The 24,500-nt window shown below is 48.0% G+C and overlaps 1 protein-coding gene across 1 annotated transcript in view; it reads right to left on the minus strand.

The window, feature by feature from the left end:
* Positions 1–10,650: 10,650 nt before the first annotated feature.
* The window catches only part of LOC147095537 (uncharacterized), a 75,206-nt gene continuing 61,356 nt past the window's right edge, over positions 10,651–24,500 (minus strand). The window contains exon 2 of the mRNA XM_085974664.1: positions 10,651–14,732. Coding sequence (XP_085830790.1) covers positions 13,110–13,874 — 765 coding nt within the window. The 5' untranslated portion in view covers positions 13,875–14,732 and the 3' untranslated portion in view covers positions 10,651–13,109. The remainder of the gene's footprint in view (positions 14,733–24,500) is intronic.

Raw genomic sequence — 24,500 nt, forward strand, 5'->3', positions numbered from 1 at the left:
GGTACTGCTGATGGGCTGTCGCGCCTGCCACTACCTACAGAGGAGGAGGCACCGACGGTTGACCCTGTTGAGTTATTTCACTCGACCATCATCGAGTGTTTACCAGTCACCAATGCAAGTATTGAAAGAGAAACCAGGAACGACCTGACACTGTCCCGGGTCTACGAAGTGACAGTGAAGGGATGGCCAGCACATGGTGATCCACTGTTACCGGCATTCTCAGCAAGACGAGAACAGCTGTCCGTCTGTCAAGGAACATTGATGTATGGAACAAGGGTGATTATTCCTCCTAAGTTAAGAGAGAGATTTCTAAAGGAACTGCATGAAGGTCATCTGGGGGGAGTCAAGATGAAAAGCCTTGCTCGGGCTTATGTGTGGTGGCCGGGTATCGACCAACAGATAGAGGATCTGACAAAAAGCTGCTCAGGGTGCCAAAAAGTGCAAAATGCACCTTCGATTGCACTGCTGCATCCATGGGAATGGCCTTCAACCCCATGGCAATGTGTACATATTGACCTTGCTGGTCCATTCATGGACTCCATGTTTTTAATTGCGGTGGACGCACATTCTAAATGGCCAGAAGTGATTAAGATGACTACCACTACCTCGGAAAAGATGATCGCGGTGCTAAGAACGATATTTGCAAGAAATGGATTGCCAGAACAAATATGTTCAGACAACGGACCGCAGTTCGTGTCAGAAGAATTCCAGAAATTCATGAAGAAGAATGGGGTGAAACATTATACCTCTGCCCCATATCATCCGGCTACAAACGGGTTGGCCGAGAGATTTGTACAAACGTTCAAAAAAGCAATAAAGGCCATGAGCGAAGATCAGATTCCACTACAACACAAGGTGGACAAATTCCTACTTGTGGTGTATGTAACCGTTCCACCTTTAAGAGAACTATTTTAAGAGATGCACTACTTTATCTTGGCTGCTGTATACTGTAATACCGGTGGTGACCACACCGGTATATAAGTGCTGTGTAATGATTTATTGGGCAGTTCAGCCTGACCTTCGACTAGTAAAGACCTGTTGAATTTATTCTTGTGGTCTGTGTGCAGTGATTCTTATTAACAATAACTAGAACACACAGACTTAACAGTGGCGACGATGACGATCTTACCCTGCGGCAGAGATATATCCAAGGCAGCTTAACGGGAGTCGAGAAGAGGCATCCGCCCTCATCATCCTGCTGAGAAAAGACTCGGGTCTGAAGAGCAAGGAAGAATCCTGACACGAAGCCTTCCATCAGCAACAGGCAGTGATCATCCCTTCTACCACGGTGGTGGGTAAGCCGATCAGCGACGAGCAGCAAGTCGGCCACGTTGGCTGTGAAGTAGGGGAGGGAAAACGGAGGATATAAGGGCGGAGAACTCGACCACGGCCGGGGAAAAGAGCCGGACAGAAGTCGGGGCCAGAGGCGCTGAGACTGGGGCAGCGTAAGGCACGGGAGCCGCGGTGAATGCAAACGCAGCCGGTGTAAAAGACCGGGCTGCAAGCGGGCTGGGAGACGCAACAGCGTCGAGAGAGAGCTCGACCGCGACCGGGGAAAAAGGCCGGGCAGCTACCGAGGCCGCGAGGCGCGGGAGAAAATAAAAATAATTTTTTTAAAAACCGCGGAGAACTCAGCCGCAGCCGAGGGAAAGGACCGGACTGCAAGAGGGGCTGGGAGGCACGATTTGAGAACCGCTGGGGAGGGCAAACGCAGCAATATGGCAATCGCCATTACAGCCAGCGGGGGAGAAAGGCAAATGCGGGAAGCCGCCATTTTCGTAGGCGGGGGAAGACAAGCGCGGGAAACCGCCATTTTGAAAAAAAAAATAAAAGAAAAATTTCTTTTTGTTTCTCAAGAAGATTGCGAGGATGCCTAAGCGTGGTAACATCAACGATTTCGATGCCGATGTTGAAGATTGGGCCACGTATGTAGAACGCATAGAGATTTATTGTAAGGCAAATAAAATATCAGATGAAGATAAAGCACTAACCTTACTAAACTCAATGGGTGCGAAGACATACGGGCTATTGAAGCATCTTCTATCACCAGCTAAACCGACGGATCAGGCTTTCGCTAATATTGTTGCTGTCCTGAGAAATCATTTGAACCCCACACCGCTGATGTTAGCGGAACGATTTAAATTTTATGCGAGAACGCAACTGAAAGAGGAAAGCAACGCGGAGTATTTAATTGAACTGCGTAAGCTAGCGAAATACTGTCAGTTTGGGGAAAGACTGACAGAGGCACTGAGAGACAAATTCGTGTGTGGATTGTCGAAAGAAGGAACACAAAAGCGGCTGCTTGAAGAGAATGATCTTACACTTGATAAGGCTGTCACTATTGCAGCATCGCACGAAGCCGCAGCGAGAGGCACTGCGGAAATGCAGCTGAAGGCAGCGGTACTCAGCGTAGATCAAATGGCTTTGGGTACAGCGAAATGTTATCATTGTGGAAAGACAACACACGATCAGAACCAATGCTGGTTTAAAAATCAGGAATGTAGAAAATGTGGCAAGCTTGGTCACATAGCTAAAGTATGCCGGTCAGGAAAGAAGACCAGCAACAAAAAGTCACCGCAGGAAAAGTGCAGAAAGGTACATAAGGTGGCTGAGAAGAGTTCGGATGAACAGAATTCGGATTCAGACTCCAACAGCAAGGAACTGGGTAGTCTGAGAATTCATAATGTGAGTAAGGAAGCTGACCTACAAACTATCTGGGTCACACTTCAGATAGCAGGAGTCCAAGTGAAGATGGAATTGGACACCGGATCGGCGTTGACGGTCATGAATAAGCAAGATTACAAAAGGTTATTCACACATATTCCCCTACGGGATACGGAGATAGTATTGCAGACATACACGGGGCAAAGAGTATACCCCATCGGAAAGATAAAAGTCAAGGTGGTACACAAGGGCAAAGAACACCAAGGAATGGACTTATAAGTACTACCTGAGGGAGGTCCACCACTTCTGGGATGGGAGTGGATCAGGAAAATAAATATGGACTGGCACTCCCTAAAAGCAATAACAGTAGATTCCGGAAAAAAAGATGTCAAACCTGAACGATTGTCCAGAATATTGGATGAGGCTAAAGAGGTGTTCCAACAGGGACTGGGAACGCTGAGAGGAATTATGGCAAAAATCAAGATTGCAGAACATGCAAACCCAAAATTTTTCAAAGCCAGACCGGTACCTTATGCGATACGACCTGCTGTGGAAGCTGAGCTGGAAGGGCTAGAACGTTCAGGAGTACTGTCTAAGGTGGACTGGAGTGAGTGGGCCACGCCCATTGTTCCCGTCATGAAGCGTTCATCGAGTAACAAGCCAGGGGAACCGGGGAAGGTCCGCATCTGTGGAGACTTCAAGATCACGGTTAATCCGGTGCTTCACACGGTGCAATATCCGCTTCCGCGGATTGAGGATATCTTTGCTTCATTGTCTGGCGGGAAACACTTCACCAAGATAGACCTGGCGCAAGCGTACTTACAGATGGAAGTTGAGGAAGAGTCGCGCCAGTATCTCACAATCAACACGCACAGAGGCTTGTATCGATATAATAGACTGGTTTTTGCAGTGGCTTCGGCTCCAGCAATTTGGCAGAGGGCCATGGAGCAGGTATTACAGGGAATTCCAAGCACTCAATGTTACTTGGACGATATCCTGATTACAGGAGATGACGATGAGGAACACCTTGCAAATTTGAAACTGGTGCTCACCAGATTGAAGGAATATGGACTTCGAGTTAATCGCCAGAAATGTGAGTTCTTTCAGAAATGGATCTCGTAGTGTGGTCATGTCATTGACCAGGAGGGGCTGCACAAGTCACCTGACAAGATCGAAGCTGTTGTGAAGGCTCCCGCTCCGGAAAATGTATCCCAGTTGAGGTCGTTCCTAAGGTTGATTAACTATTACCATAAGTTTCTGCCAAATCTATCCACGGTGCTGCACCCGCTGAACGCTCTTTTGCAGAAAGAAGTACCATGGAAGTGGAGCGAGGACTGTAAGAAGGCCTTTCGCAAAAGCAAGGCATTGATCACCTCAGAGGAAGTGTTGGCTCACTTCAACCCAACGCTACCTATTCGTTTAGCTTGTGATGCTTCTCCTTATGGTATTGGAGCAGTACTCTCACACAAGTTGCCAAATGGCTTGGAAAGGCCAGTCGTATTTGCATCCAGATCATTGACCTCCGCTGAGCGCAACTATGCTCAGATAGATAGGGAGGCTCTCAGCCTTGTGTGGGGAGTAAAGAAGTTTAATCATTACCTGCAAGGCCAGAAGTTTACACTGCTGACAGACCACCAGCCGTTGGTATCCATTTTTAACCCTAAGAAGGGTGTTTCGGTGATGACAGCACAGAGGCTCCAGAGATGGTCCCTTTTCCTAGGGGCACATCAATATCAGATAGAATTCAAAGGTACAAAGCAGCATGGTAATGCTGATGGGCTGTCGCGCCTGCCACTACCTACTGAGGAGGAGGCACCGACGGTTGACCCGGTGGAGTTATTTCACTCGACCATCATCGAATGTTTACCTGTCACCAATGCAAATATTGAAAGGGAGACTAGGAATGACCCGACACTGTCCCGGGTCTACGAATTGACAGTAAAGGGATGGCCAGCCCATGGTGATCCACTGTTACCGGCATTCTCAGCAAGACGAGAACAGCTGTCCATCTGTCAGGGAACATTGATGTATGGAACAAGGGTGATTATCCCTCCTAAGTTAAGAGAGAGAGTTCTAAAAGAACTACATGAAGGTCATCTGGGGGGAGTCAAGATGAAAAGCCTTGCTAGGGCTTATGTGTGGTGGCCGGGTATCGACCAACAGATAGAGGATCTGACGAAAAGCTGCTCAGGGTGCCAAAAAGTCCAAAATGCACCTCCAATTGCACCGCTGCATCCATGGGAATGGCCTTCAACCCCATGGCAACGTGTACATATTGACTTTGCTGGTCCATTCATGGACTCCATGTTTTTAATTGCGGTGGACGCACATTCTAAATGGCCAGAAGTGATTAAAATGACTACCACTACCTCGGAGAAGACGATCGCGGTGCTAAGAACGATATTTGCAAGAAATGGATCACCAGAGCAAATATGTTCAGACAACGGACCACAGTTCGTGTCAGAGGAATTCCAGAAATTCCTGAAGAAGAATGGGGTGAAACATTATACCTCTGCCCCATATCATCCAGCTACGAATGGGCTGGCCGAGAGGTTTGTACAGACGTTCAAAAAGGCAATAAAGGCCATGAGCGAAGATCAGATTCCACTGCAACACAAGGTGGACAATTTCCTACTGGCATATCGAAACGCCACCCATGCAACAACAAACCAAAGTCCTGCCATGATGTTCTATAACAGGAGGTTGCGGTCCAGGTTGGACTTGTTAAAACCAAATGTGCGGAGGGAAGTCGAAAACAAACAGTTCCAGCATATCAATAACAAGCCCACTCGGAGTTTTGAAATAGGACAACCGGTGTTAGCCAGGGACTATAAAAATGAGAAATGGCAGTCTGGAACAATTCGGGCCAGACAAGGACCCCTGATGTACACGGTAGATGTTGGTGAAAATGTAATGCGACGTCATGCTGACCAACTGGTGGGATCGAGAACAAGGGTCGAGCCCATGGTTACGACAGAGACAACCGTGGAGGAAGTTAGTGAACCTGAAGCATCTACCTCAGAAGTGAATATACCTGATGATGATGTCCTATCCATAGGGGATCAACTAGATGAGTCACCCCAGCAACGAGAACCAGAGACCCCTGAAAGGCGTTATCCGTCTCGGATCAGGAGGCCTCCTCAGAGACTGAATCTGTGAACTGTTTTTACATGAAGTTGTGTATATATGTTATTATGTTATGTTAAATGGGGAATATATACTGTTAAGCTAAAAAGGGAGGATTGTGGTGTATGTAACCTGTTCCACCTTAAGAGAACTACTTTAAGAGATGTACTACTTTCTCTTGGCTGCTGTATACTGTAATACCGGTGGTGACCACACCGGTATATAAGTGTTGTGTAGGGATTTGCTGGGCAGTTCAGCCCTGACCTCCGAATAGTAAAGACCTGTTAAAAGTTATTCTTGTTGTCTGTGTCCAGTGATTGATCCTAAACATAACTGGGGCACACAGACTCAACATCGTCCTATCTCGACTCTATCTTTTCTCCCCTTGTCCAGACTCTTCCCACCTACATCCGCGACTCTTCGGATGCCTGCCGTCACTTTAACAGTTTCCAGTTTCCTGGCCCCAACCGCTTCCTTTTCACCATGGACGTACAATCCCTCTACACCTCCATCCCCCACCAGGGTGGCCTGAGGGCGCTCCGCTTCTTCCTTGAACAGAGGCCCGTCCAGTCCCCATCCACCACCACCCTCCTCCGCCTGGCTGAACTTGTTCTCACATTGAACAACTTCTCCTTTAACTCCACTCATTTCCTCCAAATCAAAGGTGTTGCTATGGGTACCCGCATGGGTCCCAGCTATGCCTGCCTTTTCGTGGGCTATGTGGAACAATCTTTGTTCCAGTCCTACTCAGGTCCCCTCCCTCACCTCTTTTTCCGATACATTGATGACTGTATTGGTGCCGTTTCCTGCTCTCGCCCCGAACTAGACAATTTCATTCACTTTGCCTCCAATTTCCACCCTTCCCTCACCTTCACATGGTCCATCTCTGACTCTTCCCTTCCCTTCCTCGACTTCTCCGTCTCCATCTCTGGGGATAGTTTATCGGCCAATATTCACTACAACCCCACTGACTCCCACAGCTACCTGAACTACACTTCCTCCCACCTTGCCTCCTGTAAGGACTCTAGTCCATTCTCCCAGTTTCTCCGTCTCCACCGTATCTGCTCCGACGATGCCACCTTCCACACCAGTGCTTCCGACATGTCTTCCTTTTTCCGCAAACGAGGATTCCCCTCCACCGTGGTTGACACGGCCCTCGACCGTGTCCGTTCTATCTCCCGCACTTCTGACCTCACCCCTGCCCCTCCCTCCCAAAACCACGATAGGGTTCCCCTTGTCCTCACCTTTCACCCCACCAGCCTCCACATTCAACGGATCATCCTCCGCCATTTCCGCCACCTCCAAAATTATCCCACCACCAAACGCATCTTCCCCTCCCCTCCCCTTTCAGCATTCCGTAGGGACCGCTCCCACCGAGACACCCTAGTCCACTCCTCTATCACCCCAAACAGCCCAGTCCCCTTCGCCTGGCACCTTTCCGTGCAAGCGCAGGAGATGTAACACCTGCCCCTATACCTCCCCCCTTCCCACTGTGCAGGGCCCCAAACACCCCTTCCAGGTGAAACAGCGATTTACTTGTACTTCTTGCAATCTAGTATACTGTATTCGCTGCTCACGATGCGGTCTCCTCTACATTGGGGAGACCAAACGCAGATTGGGTCACCGCTTTGCGGAACACCTCCGTTCAGTCCGTAAGGGTGACCCCGAGCTTCCGGTCGCCTGTCATTTTAATTCACTGCTCCATTCACACTCGGACCTCACCGTCCTTGGCCTCTTGTATTGTTCCACAGAAGCTCAACGTAAACTCTAGGAACAGCACCTCATCTTCCGATTAGGCACTTTGCAGCCTTCCGGACTCAATATCGAGTTCAACAATTTCAGATCATAACCTCGGCCCCTATTACTTTTTTACTTATAATTTTTTCCACCCCTTTGTTTCGGGTCTTCCCTCCACCCCACCCCGTTTCCTTTTGTATCTCTCCCCCACCTGGCAGCTGTCTCCTATCCTGCTAATACACTTCACACCTAATCTCAGCTGTCTTTTGTCTCCACTGGCCTATTACCATCTCGTCTGGTTTCGAATACCTTTTATTGTCTCTTTTACTTCTTTTGTTCGATCGCAGCCCTGCCTTCAATCTATTTTCTTTTCTTTCCAGTTTTGAAGAAGGGTTTCGACTCAAAACGTCAACTCAAATTTCTCTCCACGGATGTTGGCTGACCTGCTGAGTTTTTCCAGCATTTTCTGTTGCTATTTCGTAATTTGTAGACCCTCCTCGAACGGGCACAATCGGCGGAAATGTGCCACGCTCATTACTTCCATCTGGGGGCATGGCCAGTTTTGTGGGCGGGGCCAGCTTCCAGCGCCATGGATTTTAAACCAGCGTTAAAGATCGAGGAAACTCGATTTACACTCGATGTAACTTCCGTTTAAAATTTCCCCAATCCTTTGCGCTGGTTCGGCCGATTTCAGCCAGATTGCGCTGATTATACCAGCGCAAACTCTGGGCCACAGCCTGTGTGTTTGTGATTGTTGCATGTTTGGTAACCAGTTTTACTAAAGCCAACATAGCTTTAAAAAAAAATTGTATGTGACAAAATATAGCAGTTTTATTTAAGCATGATTGGCTTTATGATCAACTAGCTGAAGTGCCCGGCGGTGCCGAGGGATTTTTGAGGGGATGTTGTTGTTGGAAGAGAGAGAGAGAGAGCGACTGGGGGAAGAGAGAGCGCGACTGGGGGGGGAAGGGAGAGCGCGACTGGGGGGAAGAGAGAGAGCGACGGGGGAAGAGAGTGTGTGACTGGGGGGAAGGGGGGGAAAGGGGTGGGGGGAAAGGGGAGGGGGGAAGGGAGGGGAGGGGGAAAGGGGGGGAGGGGAGGGGGAACAGAGGGGAGGGGGAAGGAGGGTGGGGAAAGGGAAGGGAGGGGGGGAAGGAGGGGGGTGAAGGGGTGGAGAAGGGGGAGGGGAAGGGGGGAAGGGGGAGGGGGGAGGAAGGGGAGGGGGGGAGGAAGGGGAGGGGGGAGGACGGGAGGGGAGAGGAGAGGGAGGGGGGAGGTGGGGGAAGGAGGGGGGGAGAAAGGGAGGGAGGAGCCAGCAGACCCTCTCCCCTCTGCCGGCGATGGGGGGGAAAGGGGGAAGGAGGGAGGGGGGTGGGGGGAGTCCCCGAGCCTCGCCCCCCGATCTCCCGATGTCCCGCCCCCGATCTACCGATGTCCCGCCCCCCGATCTCCCGATGTCCCGCACCCGATCTCCCGATGTCCCGCCCCCCGATCTCCCGATGTCACGAGCCCTGCCCCCCGATGTCCCGAACCCCGCCCTCCCAAGGCCCGATCTCACGAGGCTCGATCTCCCCAGCCCCGCCCCCCGAGGCCCGATCTCCGATCTCCCGAGCCCCGCCCCCCCCATCTCCCGAGGCTGGCCACCCCCCCCAATCTCCCGAGGCCCAATCTCACGAGCCCCGCCACCACCCCCCCAGCCCCGATTTGCCGAACCCCGATCTCCCGAGCCCCGCCCCCACCCGAGACGGCTTCAAGAGTAGAGAGACGCCGCCGCGCAACCTACCACGTGAGGCCCGGCCGGACTCAAGTCGCGCGCGCTGACTCCTGCCCCACCCGCCTTTACTAAGATGGCGGCGGTGGCGACGCTCGGCTCAGGCCCGCCCCCTCCAGCCTTCACAAAGATGGCGGCGACCGCAAGCCGCTTGTTGAGAGCGATGGGTGGTGCCTAGCTCGGGCGTGGCTGGGCAAGAGACTGGAAAAACGGTGAAAGGTAGGAAAATTCTAGGTGTTAGAGAAAAGATTTACAAATTAATTAACTTTTTTTTAAAAACAATGTGTTTTAAAAGCAACTTTTTTTTTGCTGGAAATGTAGATTTGAAAAGAAACACACAGAAAGTGGGAAAAAGAAATGAAAAGTTTGGAATCAAGATGGCGGCGACTCACCTTGGTTCAGAATGATAAGGCCCGCCCACACACGCACCGATTGGTCAACCATCAGGTCACTGAACTGTAGGATTGGTCAATCATCACGTCACTCAACTGTAGGATGGCCCGCCCACACACACAATGAACCCGCCCCCACTCGATGCAAATGAGCGGATAATGAGAGGAATTTTGAAAGTTTTTTGGATACCGTCGGCACAATTTTTGTCCGAGCAAAAAGTAAATACGCCTACAAGAGTCCCCTAATGATGAGCTTTCTTTTGATATAACATATGTGTAGGTACGTTCTATAACTTTTGATTGTATAGCCGGCCAGAGAGACAGACAGACAGAGAGTCAGACAGATAGACATATCCTTTTATATATATAGATAGAAGATGCAGTGTGTAAACATTCTACAGGACAATTTCTTCATGCATTTTACTGCACAGGTTTGTGTTTCAATGGCTAGCGGGCGAGTTGTCCGGGGAGCCCAGAGCCTCAATAATTCTTAGTGCAGTCCTGCCAACAACCTGAATTCATGTGCGTGGAATAATACAGCTTCAAAGAGGAGTGTCATACTTCCTGTGAACTGGAATTTATAAACCTATTGATGGAGAAAGTAGACCAGCTCGCAGTGTCATTGACCATTTTATTGTGCACAGCACCTTTGCGGAGTGTTTCAGTGGCTGGGGACACACCATGATGACAGACCAGGTAGTTTGGGTTAAACAAAAAAACTAAATTTATTGTGAGGTGTAAATTTATACAGAAGATTGATAAATCAGCAGACAAACAGCAACACAATATTCTGCTTACAGCAAAGCTTTCAATAACAAAGCATTTGAAAATGACTGGAGACTTTTCCCAGCACACTAACTGGATGGAAGAGCATACGGCGAACATCCCTCACCATTATTACATCGAGGGACGATGGGTTGAGGGAACTCGGATCTGTAGGCCCACCCACCCCCCCCACTCAAATTCAGGAGAGTAGTGCTTACTCAGCCCCCAGACTCAGGAGTGTCGGTCTTCCCACGCACCGCACCCACCGCCCCCCACCCCAGATATAAACTACACTGTCATGGAGGTTACAGGCATTTTCTTTGGGGGACATTGTCCCTCTGACCCAGGCACCTATTGCAGGTCAGGGTGTTGATGCTGATAATGGTTAAACGGACAAACATTGCCCATGGTATTAGTCACACACCTGATGGGGACCTGTCTATAATCCACACCACCAACTAAAGCAGGGTCTGATTCTACCCCGTGCCCACCATTGAGAGCTGGCTCAGTTTATTTACACACAAACCCTCACATCAGGGGAAGCTCTCTCAGAATAAAGCTCTATTTAAAATCCCAGTGCTTTGGTCTGGCTCCAAATTCCAATGTTCAAAAACGACACAACTTTAATGGCACAGGATGGAGTTCGTATCCGTCATAAAAACCCACCAATGGTCACATGGGTCCCATGGACCAATCAGTTTCCATTCCTGGAAGACACTCTTCCCCCCCCCCACCACCCCCCCCCCAGGTGACTTCTATGGAACTTCCTAAATCCCAACTCTCCGGCCTTTGACCCTCCGTTCACCACAATACTTCTGCAACTGTCAATCTGATTTAACCACTCCCTCATGTTCACCTTCTATACCCTTGTCTCCTTGTTTACTATTTCCTTCCTGGTCAATCCCCCCTGGCATGCTCCCATCTTCAAGCCCAAGGGGCAAAAACTTGAGCATATCTGACGCAAAATTGGTTGAACCATCCATCGCCAGATCTGTCTGGGCCACATCAAGCACTATCGGACCCTGCTCTCCTCTGCCAAAGCTGCTCACTACTCCAGGACCATCCTAGAGAGCAAATATAACCCCTGGCTTCTCTTCTCCACAACCAACTGTCTCCTTATGGAAGTTATGTTACAACTGTACAAAGCTCTGGTTAGTCCACATCTGGAGCACTGTGTTCAGTACTGGGCACCGCACCTCAGGAAGGATATATTGGACTTGGGGGTGCAGCTCAGATTGACCAGAATGATACCGGGGCTAAAAGGGTTAAATAATAAAGACCGTCTACTTCCACCTCCGTAACATCACCCATCTCTGCCCCTGCCTCAGCCCATCTGCTGTTGAAATCCTCTTCCATATTGTTGTTGTCTTTAGACTCGACTTGACTATTCCACTACCCTCCTGGCCAGCTTCCCATTTCCCACCCTCCATAAACTTCAGGTCAGCTGAAACTCTGTGGCCCCTATCCTAACTCGCACACCTATCACTCCTGTAGCTCGCTGACCTACACTAGTTTCCGGTTCCCCAATGCCTCCAATTTAAAATTCTCATCCTCGTGTTCAAATCGCTTCATGGCCTCGCCCCCTCCCTATTTCTGTAACCTCTAACCCTATCACCCTCCTAGATGTCTGCGCACCTTCAATTCTGGCCTTTTGACCATTCCCTTCACCCTTCCTAATCTCTCCGCCTCTCTACCTCTCCATCCTCAATTAAGATCCTTCTTAAATCCCACTTCTTTGACCAAGTTTTTGGTAACCCCTCCTAATATCTCCTTCTTTGTCTCAGTGTCCATTTTTGTCTGATTACATCTGTGTGATGAGCCTTGGGATGTTTTATTATGTTAAAGGCGCTGTATAAATGCGAGTTGTTGTTGAAGGGCAGGCACCCTCTTTCCCCTCTAGCGTTCCCTCCGCTCCTGAAGGTGCTGACGTGGAGTACAGACTATGGGCACTGTTGGCCTCTACTGCTCTGCTCAAGTGGCCATTCCGCGTGCGTAGACCCAGACAGCGAGTGTTGCGAGATTATGGAGACTGTCACTGGGCAGTGATGCGGAGCGGGATCCCTGGCTGATTCTCCCGCTCCATAGACCAGAGGTGCTAAGGCTAACTGAAGTACCTCCACTACTGCCCCAGGAATGGCCTCTCCCCGGTGTCCTGGTGGCTCAGAAGCTGAAGCCGTTCTAACTAGCGAGCATCTGATTGTCTTCTTGCCCAGAGGGAGAGTCAGTGAGTGTCTTGTACCTGACGTTGCACTGAAAGAATGCCGAGCTTCTACAGGAGCCTCTTTGCATATCGATGGCTTCTTGAGCTGCTGTTTGGCGATCTGGTCAAATCGGTCTTCTTGAAACTGTTGGACTGATGGTGGGAGAGGATGGAGACATTCCTGGGACAGAAACTGTTGAACTGGAACGGCAGCTCCCCTGTGCGAGCACTGGAGGGTAAGCAACATGGACAGCTCTTACTGCAACTGAAGCAGGAGACCTGGCTCCAAGCCGGTGTGAAGACGTTGGTGTATGGCCAGAGAGGAGGAGTAGGTGAAACAGTCCTGGCACAGGTCACTCTGGGAGGGTTTCTATCCGGTGTGGAGACGTTGGTGTATGGCCAGAGAGGAGGAGTAGGTGAAACAGTCCTGGCACAGGTCACTCTGGGAGGGTTTCTATCCGGTGTGGAGACGTTGGTGTATGGCCAGAGAGGAGGAGTAGGTGAAACAGTCCTGGCACAGGTCACAATGGAAGGGTTTGTCTCCTGTGTGGGTTCGTTGGTGTTCCAGGAGGTCAGACAACTGCGGGAAGGCTTTGTTACAAAACTCACACCGGAAGGGTTTCTCGTCAGTGTGAGTGCGCTGGTGCACCAGGAGGTACGCTGATTGTGTGAAGGCTTTGTCGCACACCTCACACCTGAAGGGTTTCTCACCAGTGTGGATGCGCTGGTGTTTCAGGAGATACGATGACTGGGTGAAGGCCTTGTTACAAACATCGCACCGGAACGGTTTCTCCCCTGTGTGAATCCGCTGGTGTTCCAGGAGGTTCGAAGACTTCAGGAAAGCTTTATCACACACCTCACACTTGAAGGGTTTCTCCCCTGTGTGCATCCTCTGGTGGACCAGCAGGTACGATGACTGGGTGAAGGCTTTGTCACACACCTCACACTTGAACGGTTTTTCACCTGTGTGAATGCGCTGGTGTACTCGGAGGTACGATGACTGCGAGAATGATTTGTCGCACACCTCACACTTGAATGGTTTCTCGCCGGTGTGAATGCGCCGGTGATTCACCAGGCCCGATAATTGTGCAAAGCCCTTGTTACACACCTCACACTTGAAGGGCTTCTCTCCCGTGTGGATGCGCCGGTGATTCACGAGTGTGGATGACTGTGCGAAGGCCCTGTCACACACCTCACACTTGAATGGTTTCTCTCCCATCTGGCTGCCCGTGTATTACAGGTGGTAGAACAAGTGCACCTTGTGTATTAAGAGGTCTTATGACCCTGTGAAACCCTCCTCACACACCTCACACTTGAACAGCCTCTCACCTGTAAGAATGTGTCACACTCAAAGCCCTCCTCGCACTCAAAGCCCTCCTCGCACTCAAAGCCCTCCTCGCACTCAAAGCCCTCCTCGCACTCAAAGCCCTCCTCGCACTCGAATCCCTCCTCACACTCGAAGCTCTCTCACACTCGAATCCCTCCTCACACACCCGAAACTCTCACACCCGATGCTCTCTCACACCCGAAGCTCTCTCACGCCCGAAGCTCTCTCACACCCGAAGCTCTCTCGCACCAGAAGCTCTCTCGCACCAGAAGCTCTCTCGCACCTGAAGCTCTCTCGCACCTGAAGCTCTCCTCACACCCGAAGCTCTCTCATATCCGAAGCTCTCTCACGCCCGAAGCTCTCTCACACCCGAAGTTCTCCTCACACCCGAAGTTCTCCTCACACCCGAAGTTCTCCTCACACTTCTTCCCAGTCTCACCCGTTACAGCTCCCTCCACCCGCTGGGCTGACCGATCTCCCACAGCCGAACCTCCAGAAAAGTTGTATCTGATGGAAGGCGCCACACCACTGACCAGTTTCAGTTCTGGTGATATGTCAAAGCTCCCCTGACCAGGTCGATTTCCAGAAGATGGTTTTACTGCCCAACCCTCTCTGTGTCGAGCAATGCTGCGAAGCGACTGAATGTCTTCCCACGGGTGACACCGTCGAGTTGTTCTTTGGGTGATGCTCAGGACCTATCTGTGGAGTCTATCCTCTCTGTATTCTCTGGTGTAGTATGATGCAATCCTTCTGTAAAACAGTAAAATAAATCATGATTTCCTCCAACTCCCTCTCCTCCTTTGCTGAAGGTGCTGACTCCTCAGTTAGAGGCTGTTCCACAGTGAGTGTCTGTCTGCTATTCCACTGTGGCGGCATCAGATCCAAGCCCCATGTTGTCCTCACTTGACTGCCCCACACTCTCTCTTTCCAGCAGGGGCACTGGATAGTGAGCAGGAGCAGGCACTGTGGCTACTTTCTTTACTCCACCCCCTCCCCATCTTCCCTGGCATACCTGGACAATTTTCCTTTTTGTCGGGTAGATGCCAGTGTTGTAGAAGAAAACCCACTGAGCAGCAAGTGCTAGAAGCTAAGGAAAATATTCCCTCAGCGTAGTCGACTGAAGGGTACTGATTTCTCCTGGGAAATGAGATACACTGCACTTGCTTGGACTGCACAACCCAAATTCAGCTATCAGTCTCAGCACTGGGCAAAACTATCAAATCCAAGCCCAGGCCTCTGGGACAGGCTGAGGCCTTCAAGTAAAAACTTTAATTAAGGCATTAAAAGACATTTCAATAGATAAGTTTACAGGTATGGCAGCCTATAGAGCTGGAGTAACAACCCAGAGGATCGTGAGTTCAAATCCAACCACGAAAACTTGTGAAACTGATTTAAAAAAATCTGGTAATAATGGAAACTTTCAGATTGTCGTAAAAACAAAATAGTGTCCTTCATGGAAGGGAACTGTTGTATGAACGCATTAAAGCATGGAACCAGGCAGACAGGCTTCCAACTACGATGTTCTCTTTATTGGTAAAATGGCTGACTGCTGCTTTCCCGGGTAATTCCCATAATGCATTACACATTACATTACCGTATTTGTTGTGTATGTACCTTTAAGAGAGAACTGGCTTTATACTGTAGTACCGCCAGTGACCACACCTGTATATAAAGCCATAGCAGGCTTCTGTACTTTCAGTTTTAAGCTTACCCCCTGTTCAGTAAATACCTGTTATTATTGTTCTCTTGCAGTCGTGTATTATTGATACGCGGACACTACACTGGCGACGAGCAGGTTCGAACTCACCTGCAGTACTGCATCACCTCACGGGGATCTTTCCCTGAAAAGAAGCTTCTTGGAGGTCGCAGTCAGAGCAACGGGCGTCGACCGCGGGCAACCGCCCAGCGATCCATCGGAGTTCAGAGAATTGCAGGGGAGGCTGTGGAGAGCTGGGCTTGGCTCCCCAGTCAAGGTGTTCCAGCAAATCGTGCTGGTAGCAGGTCGTGCGCTGACCCTTCCGGACTGCGGCGGGCTCGAGCTCGATTGAGCGGCTCTGCAAAGGGGCCGTGCAGCGTCGTCGGGAGGAAAAGAGAGAGAGAGAGAGGGTGGAGCGCACAGGGCACGGTCGGTGCTCAAGAACCGGGCAGCGTAGAGAAAATAAAACGAGGGGAAGGAAAAGTGAGATGCGCCGAAGCCGCGGGTCGCCGCCATTACCCTGTAGAGCGCTAGGAGCAGCGTGGCAGCAAGCGGAAGAAGGAAAAGCGCGGGAGGCGCCATTTTATTCCATTGGGGAAGAAGGAAAAGCGCGGGAGGCGCCATTTTAATCCATTGGGGAAGAAGAAAAAGCGCGGGAGGTGCCATTTTAAACCACCCAAGATGCCGAAGAGTGGCAGTATCACTGCTTTCGACAACGAGGTAGAAGACTGGACCACGTATGTGGAAAGAATTGAAGTGTACTGCAAGGCAAATGAGGTGGCTGATGGAAAGAAGGCGTCGGTATTATTAAATTTGATGGGCGCGAGAACGTACGGCCTATTGCGGAATTTAAGTACCCCAGCTAAACCAATGGAGAAAAGTTTTGAAGAGATTGTTAATATCTTACAGGAACACCTAAACCCTACACTGCTGCTGATAGCAGAAAGATTTAAGTTCCATAAAAGAAACAAGCACAAAGATGAGAGCAATGCTGACTATCTTACGGAACTACGCAAGTTATCGAAGCACTGCCAGTTCGGAGCAGGACTGGCAGACACCTTAAGGGATAAGTTTGTCTGCGGGCTCCAGAGTGAAGGAACCCAGAAATGACTACTTTCGGAAAAGGACCTGACGCTAGAACAGGCTTTCAGCGTGGCAGTATCCTACGAAGCAGCAGCACGGGGAGCTGCGGAAATACAACAGAAACCACAAGAATACAGCGCTAACGAAATGGCGTATGGAGCAGAAAAGTGCTATCGCTGCGGCAGAACAACCCATGATCAGAAGGACTGCTGGTTTAAGGACAAAGTATGCAGGCAATGTGGGAAAATGGGACACATAGCAAGAGTCTGCAGGTCGGGAAAGAAAACCAACACTAAAACAACTACTGAGGAAAAGTACAAGAAAGTAAAAAAAATGACAGACAGTAGTTCAGAAGATCAGGAGAGTGATAATGACTCCGGGAGCAGGAGACTAAGTTGTCTAAAGTTACACAACGTGATCGCAAAGGAGGATCACCGAACCATTTGGGTCACCCTCATGATAGCAGGGTCCCAAGTAAAGATGGAATTGGACACAGGATCAGCCCTAACTGTCATGAATCAACGAGACTATGAGCGGCTATTCTCACAAATACCCTTGAAGGACACGTCCATTGTATTGAAGACATACACAGGGCAAAAAGTCTACCCCAGAGGAAAAATAAGGGTGCCAGTTAAATACAACGGCAAGGAAACACAGGAACTGTATCTATATATACTACAAGATGGAGGACCACCATTATTGGGACGTGAATGGATCCGAAAAATACAATTGGATTGGCATTCCATTCAGGCGCTGTGACTGACAAAAAGGATGACGACGTCACACCTGGACGACTGTCAAAAATTCTAACTGACGTGAAAGAGGTGTTCCAACAAGGACTTGGGACTCTAAAAGGAGTAACGGCAACGATAAAAATCGAAGATAACGCAAACCCAAAATGTTTTAAGGCCAGACCGGTACCGTACGCGATCCGTCCAGCCGTTGAAGCAGAGCTGGAGAGTCTGGAGTGTTCGGGTGTGCTGTCCAAGGTGGAATGGAGCGAGTGGGCCACACCCATCGTTCCTGTAATGAAGAAATCATTGAGCAGCACGCCTGGGGAGCCGAAGAAGGTTCGCATCTGTGGGGACTTCAAGGTAACTGTGAACCCAGTCCTGCACACAGTACAATATCCACTTCCACGGATAGAAGATATTTTCGCCTCACTATCTGGAGGGAAACGCTTTACGAAGATTGATCTGGCCCAAGCGTATCTACAAATGGAGGTGGAAGAAGCATCTAGGAAATACCTCACGATAAACACTCACAAAGGTCTTTACCAGTCCAACCGACTGGTATTTGGGGTAGCATCAGCCCCGGCTATTTGGCAGAGGGCGATGGAACAAGTTCTGCAAGGGATCCCGGGGACCCAGTGTTATTTGGACGACATCCTGGTTACAGGCGAAAATGACAGTGAACACCTTGCCAACCTGGAGCAGGTGCTCACTAGATTACAAGAATATGGGCTACGAGCCAACCGCCCCAAATACGAGTTCTTCAGGAGACAAATCTCGTATTGTGGCCACATGATTGATGAGGAAGGGTTGCATAAGTCCCCAGACAAGATTGAGGCAGTAGTCAAGACTCCAGCACCGGAAAATGTGTCGCAACTGAGGTCGTTCCTCGGGTTGGTGAACTACTACCATAAGTTCTTGCTGAATTTATCTACAATTCTGCACCCACTGAACGCCCTGCTGCAAACTGGAGTAACATGGAAATGGGGTGATGAGTGTAAGCGTGCCTTTCAGAAATGTAAATGCCTAATCGCTTCAAAAGAAGTATTGGCCCACTACAAGCCAACACTACCGATTCGGTTGGCATGTGATGCGTCTCCCTACGGCATCGGAGCGGTGCTGTGACACAAATTCCTTGACGGTTCAGAGAGGCCAATAGCCTTTGCGTCACGCTCGTTAACCTCAGCTGAGCGTAACTATGCCCAGATTGACAGGGAGGCCCTCAGCCTGGTGTGGGGGGTGAAGTTCAATCACTATCTGCACGGGCAGAAATTCACCCTACTGACTGATCATCAGCCTCTGGTCTCCATTTTTAACCCAAAGAAGGGCGTTCCGGTGATGACGGCGCAACGGCTGCAAAGATGGTCACTTTTTCTAGGGGCACATCAGTATGACTGTGGTGATTATTCTTTATGTTTAGTAAGAAGTATTGTAATTGGTTGTTTGTTTCCTGCCATGAGATGTATGCTGTAAACTCATTGGTAGTTGATGTCATGTGATTTGTGGTGGCCATCTTAAATTCAGTTCTCTACAGCCTTGGTTGGGACTGGGTGTTGAAAGATGTGCTACTGGATTTTTAAAGTTAATAAAGCCTAGATTAGAAAGGCAAATCTACTCCTTATTTCAATTTATTAACTTTAAGTCAGAATGGAGCGATATCTTCAACCGGAACGATTCAATGCTGACCCTAATTCTGCAGGAGTGGATGATAAATGGAAACACTGGTATCGTACATTTAAAAACTTTTTGGGTGTGTTGGATCAAGAGTCTCTAAATAAGCTGAATATGCTGATCAACTACATTGCTCCGGATGTGTATAAGTATATTTTGGACTGTGAAACTTACGAATTGGCAATTTCTACATTGGAAAAGATTTTTGTTAAACCAAAGAATGAGGTATTTGCACGTCACCTTCTATCTGCCCGTAGGCAGCAGGTGGGAGAATCTTTGGATACTTATTTACAAGCACTTCGGCGTCTTAGTGCTAACTGTAATTATAAGGCCGTGACGGCTGAAGAATATAAGGAAGAATCGGTACGGGATGCTTTTATTAATGGATTACTGTCTAGATCAATTCGTCAGCGGTTGTTAGAAAATAAGACTTTGGATCTTAAGAGTGCTTTTGAGCAAGCTTCTACATTGGATGTGGCTCAGAGAAGTTCGGATTCTTATGCTCTTTTTAATCGGCCTGCGACTGTGGTTTCGGCAGTTCCGGATGAAAAGGAATTATGTGGACTTAATAGGAGTGGTTTACTAGATTCTGAAACAGTTTCTACTTCGGCAGCTGTTGCCTCTAGGATTCAGAAGTGTTATTTTTGTGGGAACGTCCGGCACCCTCGTCTGAAGTGTCCTGCTCGGGAGGCTGTGTGTAGTAAATGCGGCAAGAGAGGTCATTATGCACGTGTTTGTAAATCATCAGGTTCAATTACCTCCTCTGCGGTTATTCAGTCTTTAGATAGGGCGTTTATTGCATCAATTTCTGCTGCATTTGCTCATGGCCTAAACAAAGCTATAGTTACGGCCCAAGTTAATGGGTTAGAAGTGAAGGCCCTTATAGATACGGGCAGTACCGAGAGTTTTATAAGTCTTCAGTTTGCGAAGGAGAAGCGTTTGAAAATTTCGCCTGTTACTTATCAGGTGTGTATGGCTCAGACGACTCTCACTTCACAAGTAGCTGGTTGTTGCCTTGTGAAATTGATTCTTTTAGGTAATACGTATACTGATATACGCCTATCTGTTTTGCCTAATCTCTGTGCGGATATTTTGATTGGTCATGATGTGCTTCAATTACACGAGTCTCTCAGTCTTTCGTTTGGAGGGACTAAGCCACCTTTATCTATTTGTGGATTAACCTCTTTATCCATTTCTCCATTATCACTTTTTTCCAATTTGATGCCGGATTGTAAGCCAATTGCTACCAAGTCAAGAAGGTATAGCAGTCAGGATAGAGAATTTATTAATTCTGAAGTTCAACGCCTTTTATTGGAAGGAATCATTGAACCTAGTTGTTCGCCTTGGTGGGCACAGGTAGTTGTCACCACTAACGAGAGACATAAGAAACGAATGGTGATAGACTACTCTCAAACTATTAATAGGTATACTCAATTAGATGCGTACCCTTTGCCTAAGATTGATGAGCTTATCAACAAAGTATCTCAGTATAAGGTTTTTAGCACTATTGACTTAAAGAGTGCTTATCATCAGATTCCTATTGTTAAGAGGGATCAACCATATACGGCCTTTGAGGCCGGCGGAAAGCTGTATCAGTTTTGCCGAATACCATTTGGTGTTACTAATGGTGTTGCTTGTTTTCAACGGGCAATGGATGCTTTTATAAGTGATAACTCTCTCTCTGACACCTTTTCATACTTAGATGACATCACGGTGTGTGGCAAATCAAGGGTGGAGCATGATTCTAATTTAGAAAGATTCCTTCAAGCTGCGGAAAAAGTTGGTTTAACTTTCAATAAAGAGAAGTGTATCTTTTCGACTACTGAGGTAAATCTACTGGGGTATATTATCTCGGGAAACAAGATTAAACCAGATCCAGAACGTCTGCGACCATTGATTGATTTACCTTGTCCTACTAATTCTAAGGGTTTGCAACGAGTTGTTGGACTGTTTTCTTATTATTCTAATTGGATTGCAAACTTTTCACAGAAGATCCAGCCCCTTATTCGGGTTACGACATATCCTCTATCATGGGAGGCCAGGACGTGTTTTGATAATTTTAAAAAGGATATCCTTGGAGCAGTTGTGCATTCTATTGATGAGCAGGTTCCCTTTGTGATTGAGACGGACGCTTCTGATTTTGCAATTGGGGCTACTCTGAACCAAAATGGAAGACCTGTGGCCTTTTTCTCACGTACCTTGAACAATAGTGAAAAAAGACATTCTTCAATAGAGAAAGAGGCGTATGCAATAGTAGAAGCACTGCGTAAATGGAGACATTATTTATCGGGGCGACATTTTATGTTGGTAACTGACCAAAAGTCTGTGTCCTTTATGTTTGATGTCAAACATTTTGGAAAGATCAAGAATGATAAAATAATGAGGTGGAGGATTGAGTTGGCATGTTACCATTTTGATATAGTTTATCGTCCGGGGAAGGATAATGTTGCTGCTGATGTGCTGTCGAGGGCTTATTGTTCTGTGATTCACGGAGATACGCTTATTAATCTTCACAATGCCCTATGCCATCCTGGGGTTACGAGGATGATACACTTCGTACGCAGTAAGAATTTGCCCTTTTCAGTTGAAGACGTCAAGCGGATGACTTCATCATGTTCTATCTGTGCTCGGTGTAAACTGAATTTCTTTAAGCCTCAACGAGCTCATCTTATAAAGGCTACTTCTCCTTTTGAACGTTTGAGCGTTGATTTTAAGGGGTCTCTTCCTTCAACGACTCAAAATCGATATATATTTACTGTTGTGGATGAGTTTTCAAGGTTCCCCTTTGCTTTTCCTTGTGCAGATGTATCAGCTGCTACAGTTATCAAATGTCTGACTCAACTTTTTGTCATTTTTGGGATGCCTGCGTATATCCATTCGGATCAGGGAAGTTCTTTTATGTCTTCCCAGTTGAAGGAATACCTTCAGAGTCGGGGAATCTCTACTAGTAGAACTACCCCGTATAATCCCCAGGGTAATGGACAGTGTGAACGATACAATGAGGTGATCTGGAAGGCAGTCATGTTGGCTTTGACATCCCGGAACCTTAAGAATACACAGTGGGAAATGGTACTGCCTGATGCCCTGCATTCCATTAGATCATTGCTTTCAATGGCTACTAATGTGACCCCCCATGAAAGGCTCTTTAACTATCCGCGGAGATCTACTACGGGATATTCGGTACCTTCATGGCTTACTATGCAGGGACCTGTGCTGCTTCGACGCCATGTTAGATTGTCAAAATATGATCCTTTAGTGGAAGAGGTGGAGCTGTTGGAGGCAAATTCCCAATATGCTCATATTCGATTCCAAGATGGGAAAGAAAGTACTGTTTCAATTAAAGACTTGGCTCCTTGTGGTGGCCAGCCCTCTTCTGAGGATATTAACAATAGTCATGATTCAGATAATGCGGATGTTGTTACAGATACTACGAATATTTCCAATCCTATTGCAGATAATTATACTTCTATTAGTCAGCCTTCGATGGATGTTCATGACCGTCCCAGTTTACCTCCTGATGGGATTTCCAATCCAGAAACCATTGATAATCGGGATATGGATAGCCTTCCTGCAGAAGATACTTCTGTGTCTCCTGGTGTGGGAGGGCAAGGAATTTCACCAGGTTTAAGAAGGTCGACACGAACAAGATATCCGGTCGACCGATTGAAAATGGACTTTTAAATTGATAGTAATGTTTTAAAATTGTTGAAATATTATATTTGTATTGTTTTAGTTGAGAGATACTTAATACTTATGTGCAATGTTACCATTTGTTGCTGCTTACTTAGTATTGTGTCATGTTGAATAGTTTTATTTTGTCTGTGCATAGTTTTAGTTGTAAATAATTAATTATAAATTGTAAAGGTTATTTAGGTTGGAGTATATTTTAAAAGGAGGGGTGAATGTGGTGATTATTCTTTATGTTTAGTAAGAAGTATTGTAATTGGTTGTTTGTTTCCTGCCATGAGATGTATGCTGTAAACTCATTGGTAGTTGATGTCATGTGATTTGTGGTGGCCATCTTAAATTCAGTTCTCTACAGCCTTGGTTGGGACTGGGTGTTGAAAGATGTGCTACTGGATTTTTAAAGTTAATAAAGCCTAGATTAGAAAGGCAAATCTACTCCTTATTTCAATGACATAGAGTACAAGGGTATGAAACAGCATGGAAACGCTGATGGGCTGTCGCGCCTACCATTGCCTACGGTGGAGGAAGCACCTGCAGTGGACCCTGTTGAGATATTCCATTCGACCATAGTCGAATGTCTACCTGTTACAAACTCAAGTATAGAGAAGGAAACCCAAAATGACCCGACACTCTCTCGGGTCTATGATTTGACGGTGAAGGGATGGCCAGCACATGGCGACTCACTGTTGCCAGCATTCTCGCCAAGGAGAGAACAGCTGTCAGTGTGCCGGGGGACCTTGATGTGTGGAACCCGAGTGGTAATTCCACCCAAGTTGAGAGATAGAGTGCTCAATGAGCTTCATGAGGGTCATCTGGGAGGGGTAAAAATGAAGAGCCTAGCCAGGGCGTTTGTGTGGTGGCCGGGAATCAATAAAGAAATCGAGGATATGACCAAAAGATGCACAGGATGCCAGAAGGTCCAAAACGCTCCACCACAGGCCCTGCTGCACCCATGGGAGTGGCCCTCATCTCCATGGCAACGGGTACACATTGATTTTGCTGGTCCATTTATGGACTCAATGTTTCTAATCGCCGTGGATGCCCATTCGAAATGGCCAGAGGTCATCAAAATGTCCTCCACCACCACGGAGAAAACTATTGCAGTCCTACGGACCATCTTCGCCAGGAATGGCTTGCCAGAACAGATTTGCTCCGACAATGGGCCACAGTTTGGATTTCCGGAGGTTTCTGAGGAATAATGGGTGTGTAAGATTTGAAATTTTCATTAATAATCGCGCAGTAAAATAGGGTTAATAAGACAGTTTTATTGACCAAAAGAAGCTTGTACAGAGAAACCTTTGATAAAAGGGCACACAAAATGGCCGCTGGACCTCGTGACCAGCTTCTGGGACCATTTGAATTTCTGTTACTGCAAGTCAGACAGGCTTGTGGATTGAGGACATTAAGCCTGCAAAAACCAGTTTCGGGAAACCGAAACTCAGGGAACTGAGCATACATATTGATTAGATTATAAGTACAGGACAGTTTTGGGTAGCAGGATGAGGCCCATCTAGAAATGGGCGGACAATTGAACGAACACTTTAACCCATTTACTGTACAAAGAAAAGCCGTTTAACAGCCATCAAGGGCAATCTCCAGACCAATCAATATACAAACCCAGTTACGGTGACAAAGCAAAGACATTATCGG

This window comes from Somniosus microcephalus, unplaced genomic scaffold (genome assembly GCF_052327205.1).
Source record: "Somniosus microcephalus isolate GS21.2 unplaced genomic scaffold, FLI_Smic_1.0 unresolved_chr1, whole genome shotgun sequence".
Classification (NCBI taxonomy): Eukaryota; Metazoa; Chordata; class Chondrichthyes; order Squaliformes; family Somniosidae; genus Somniosus; species Somniosus microcephalus.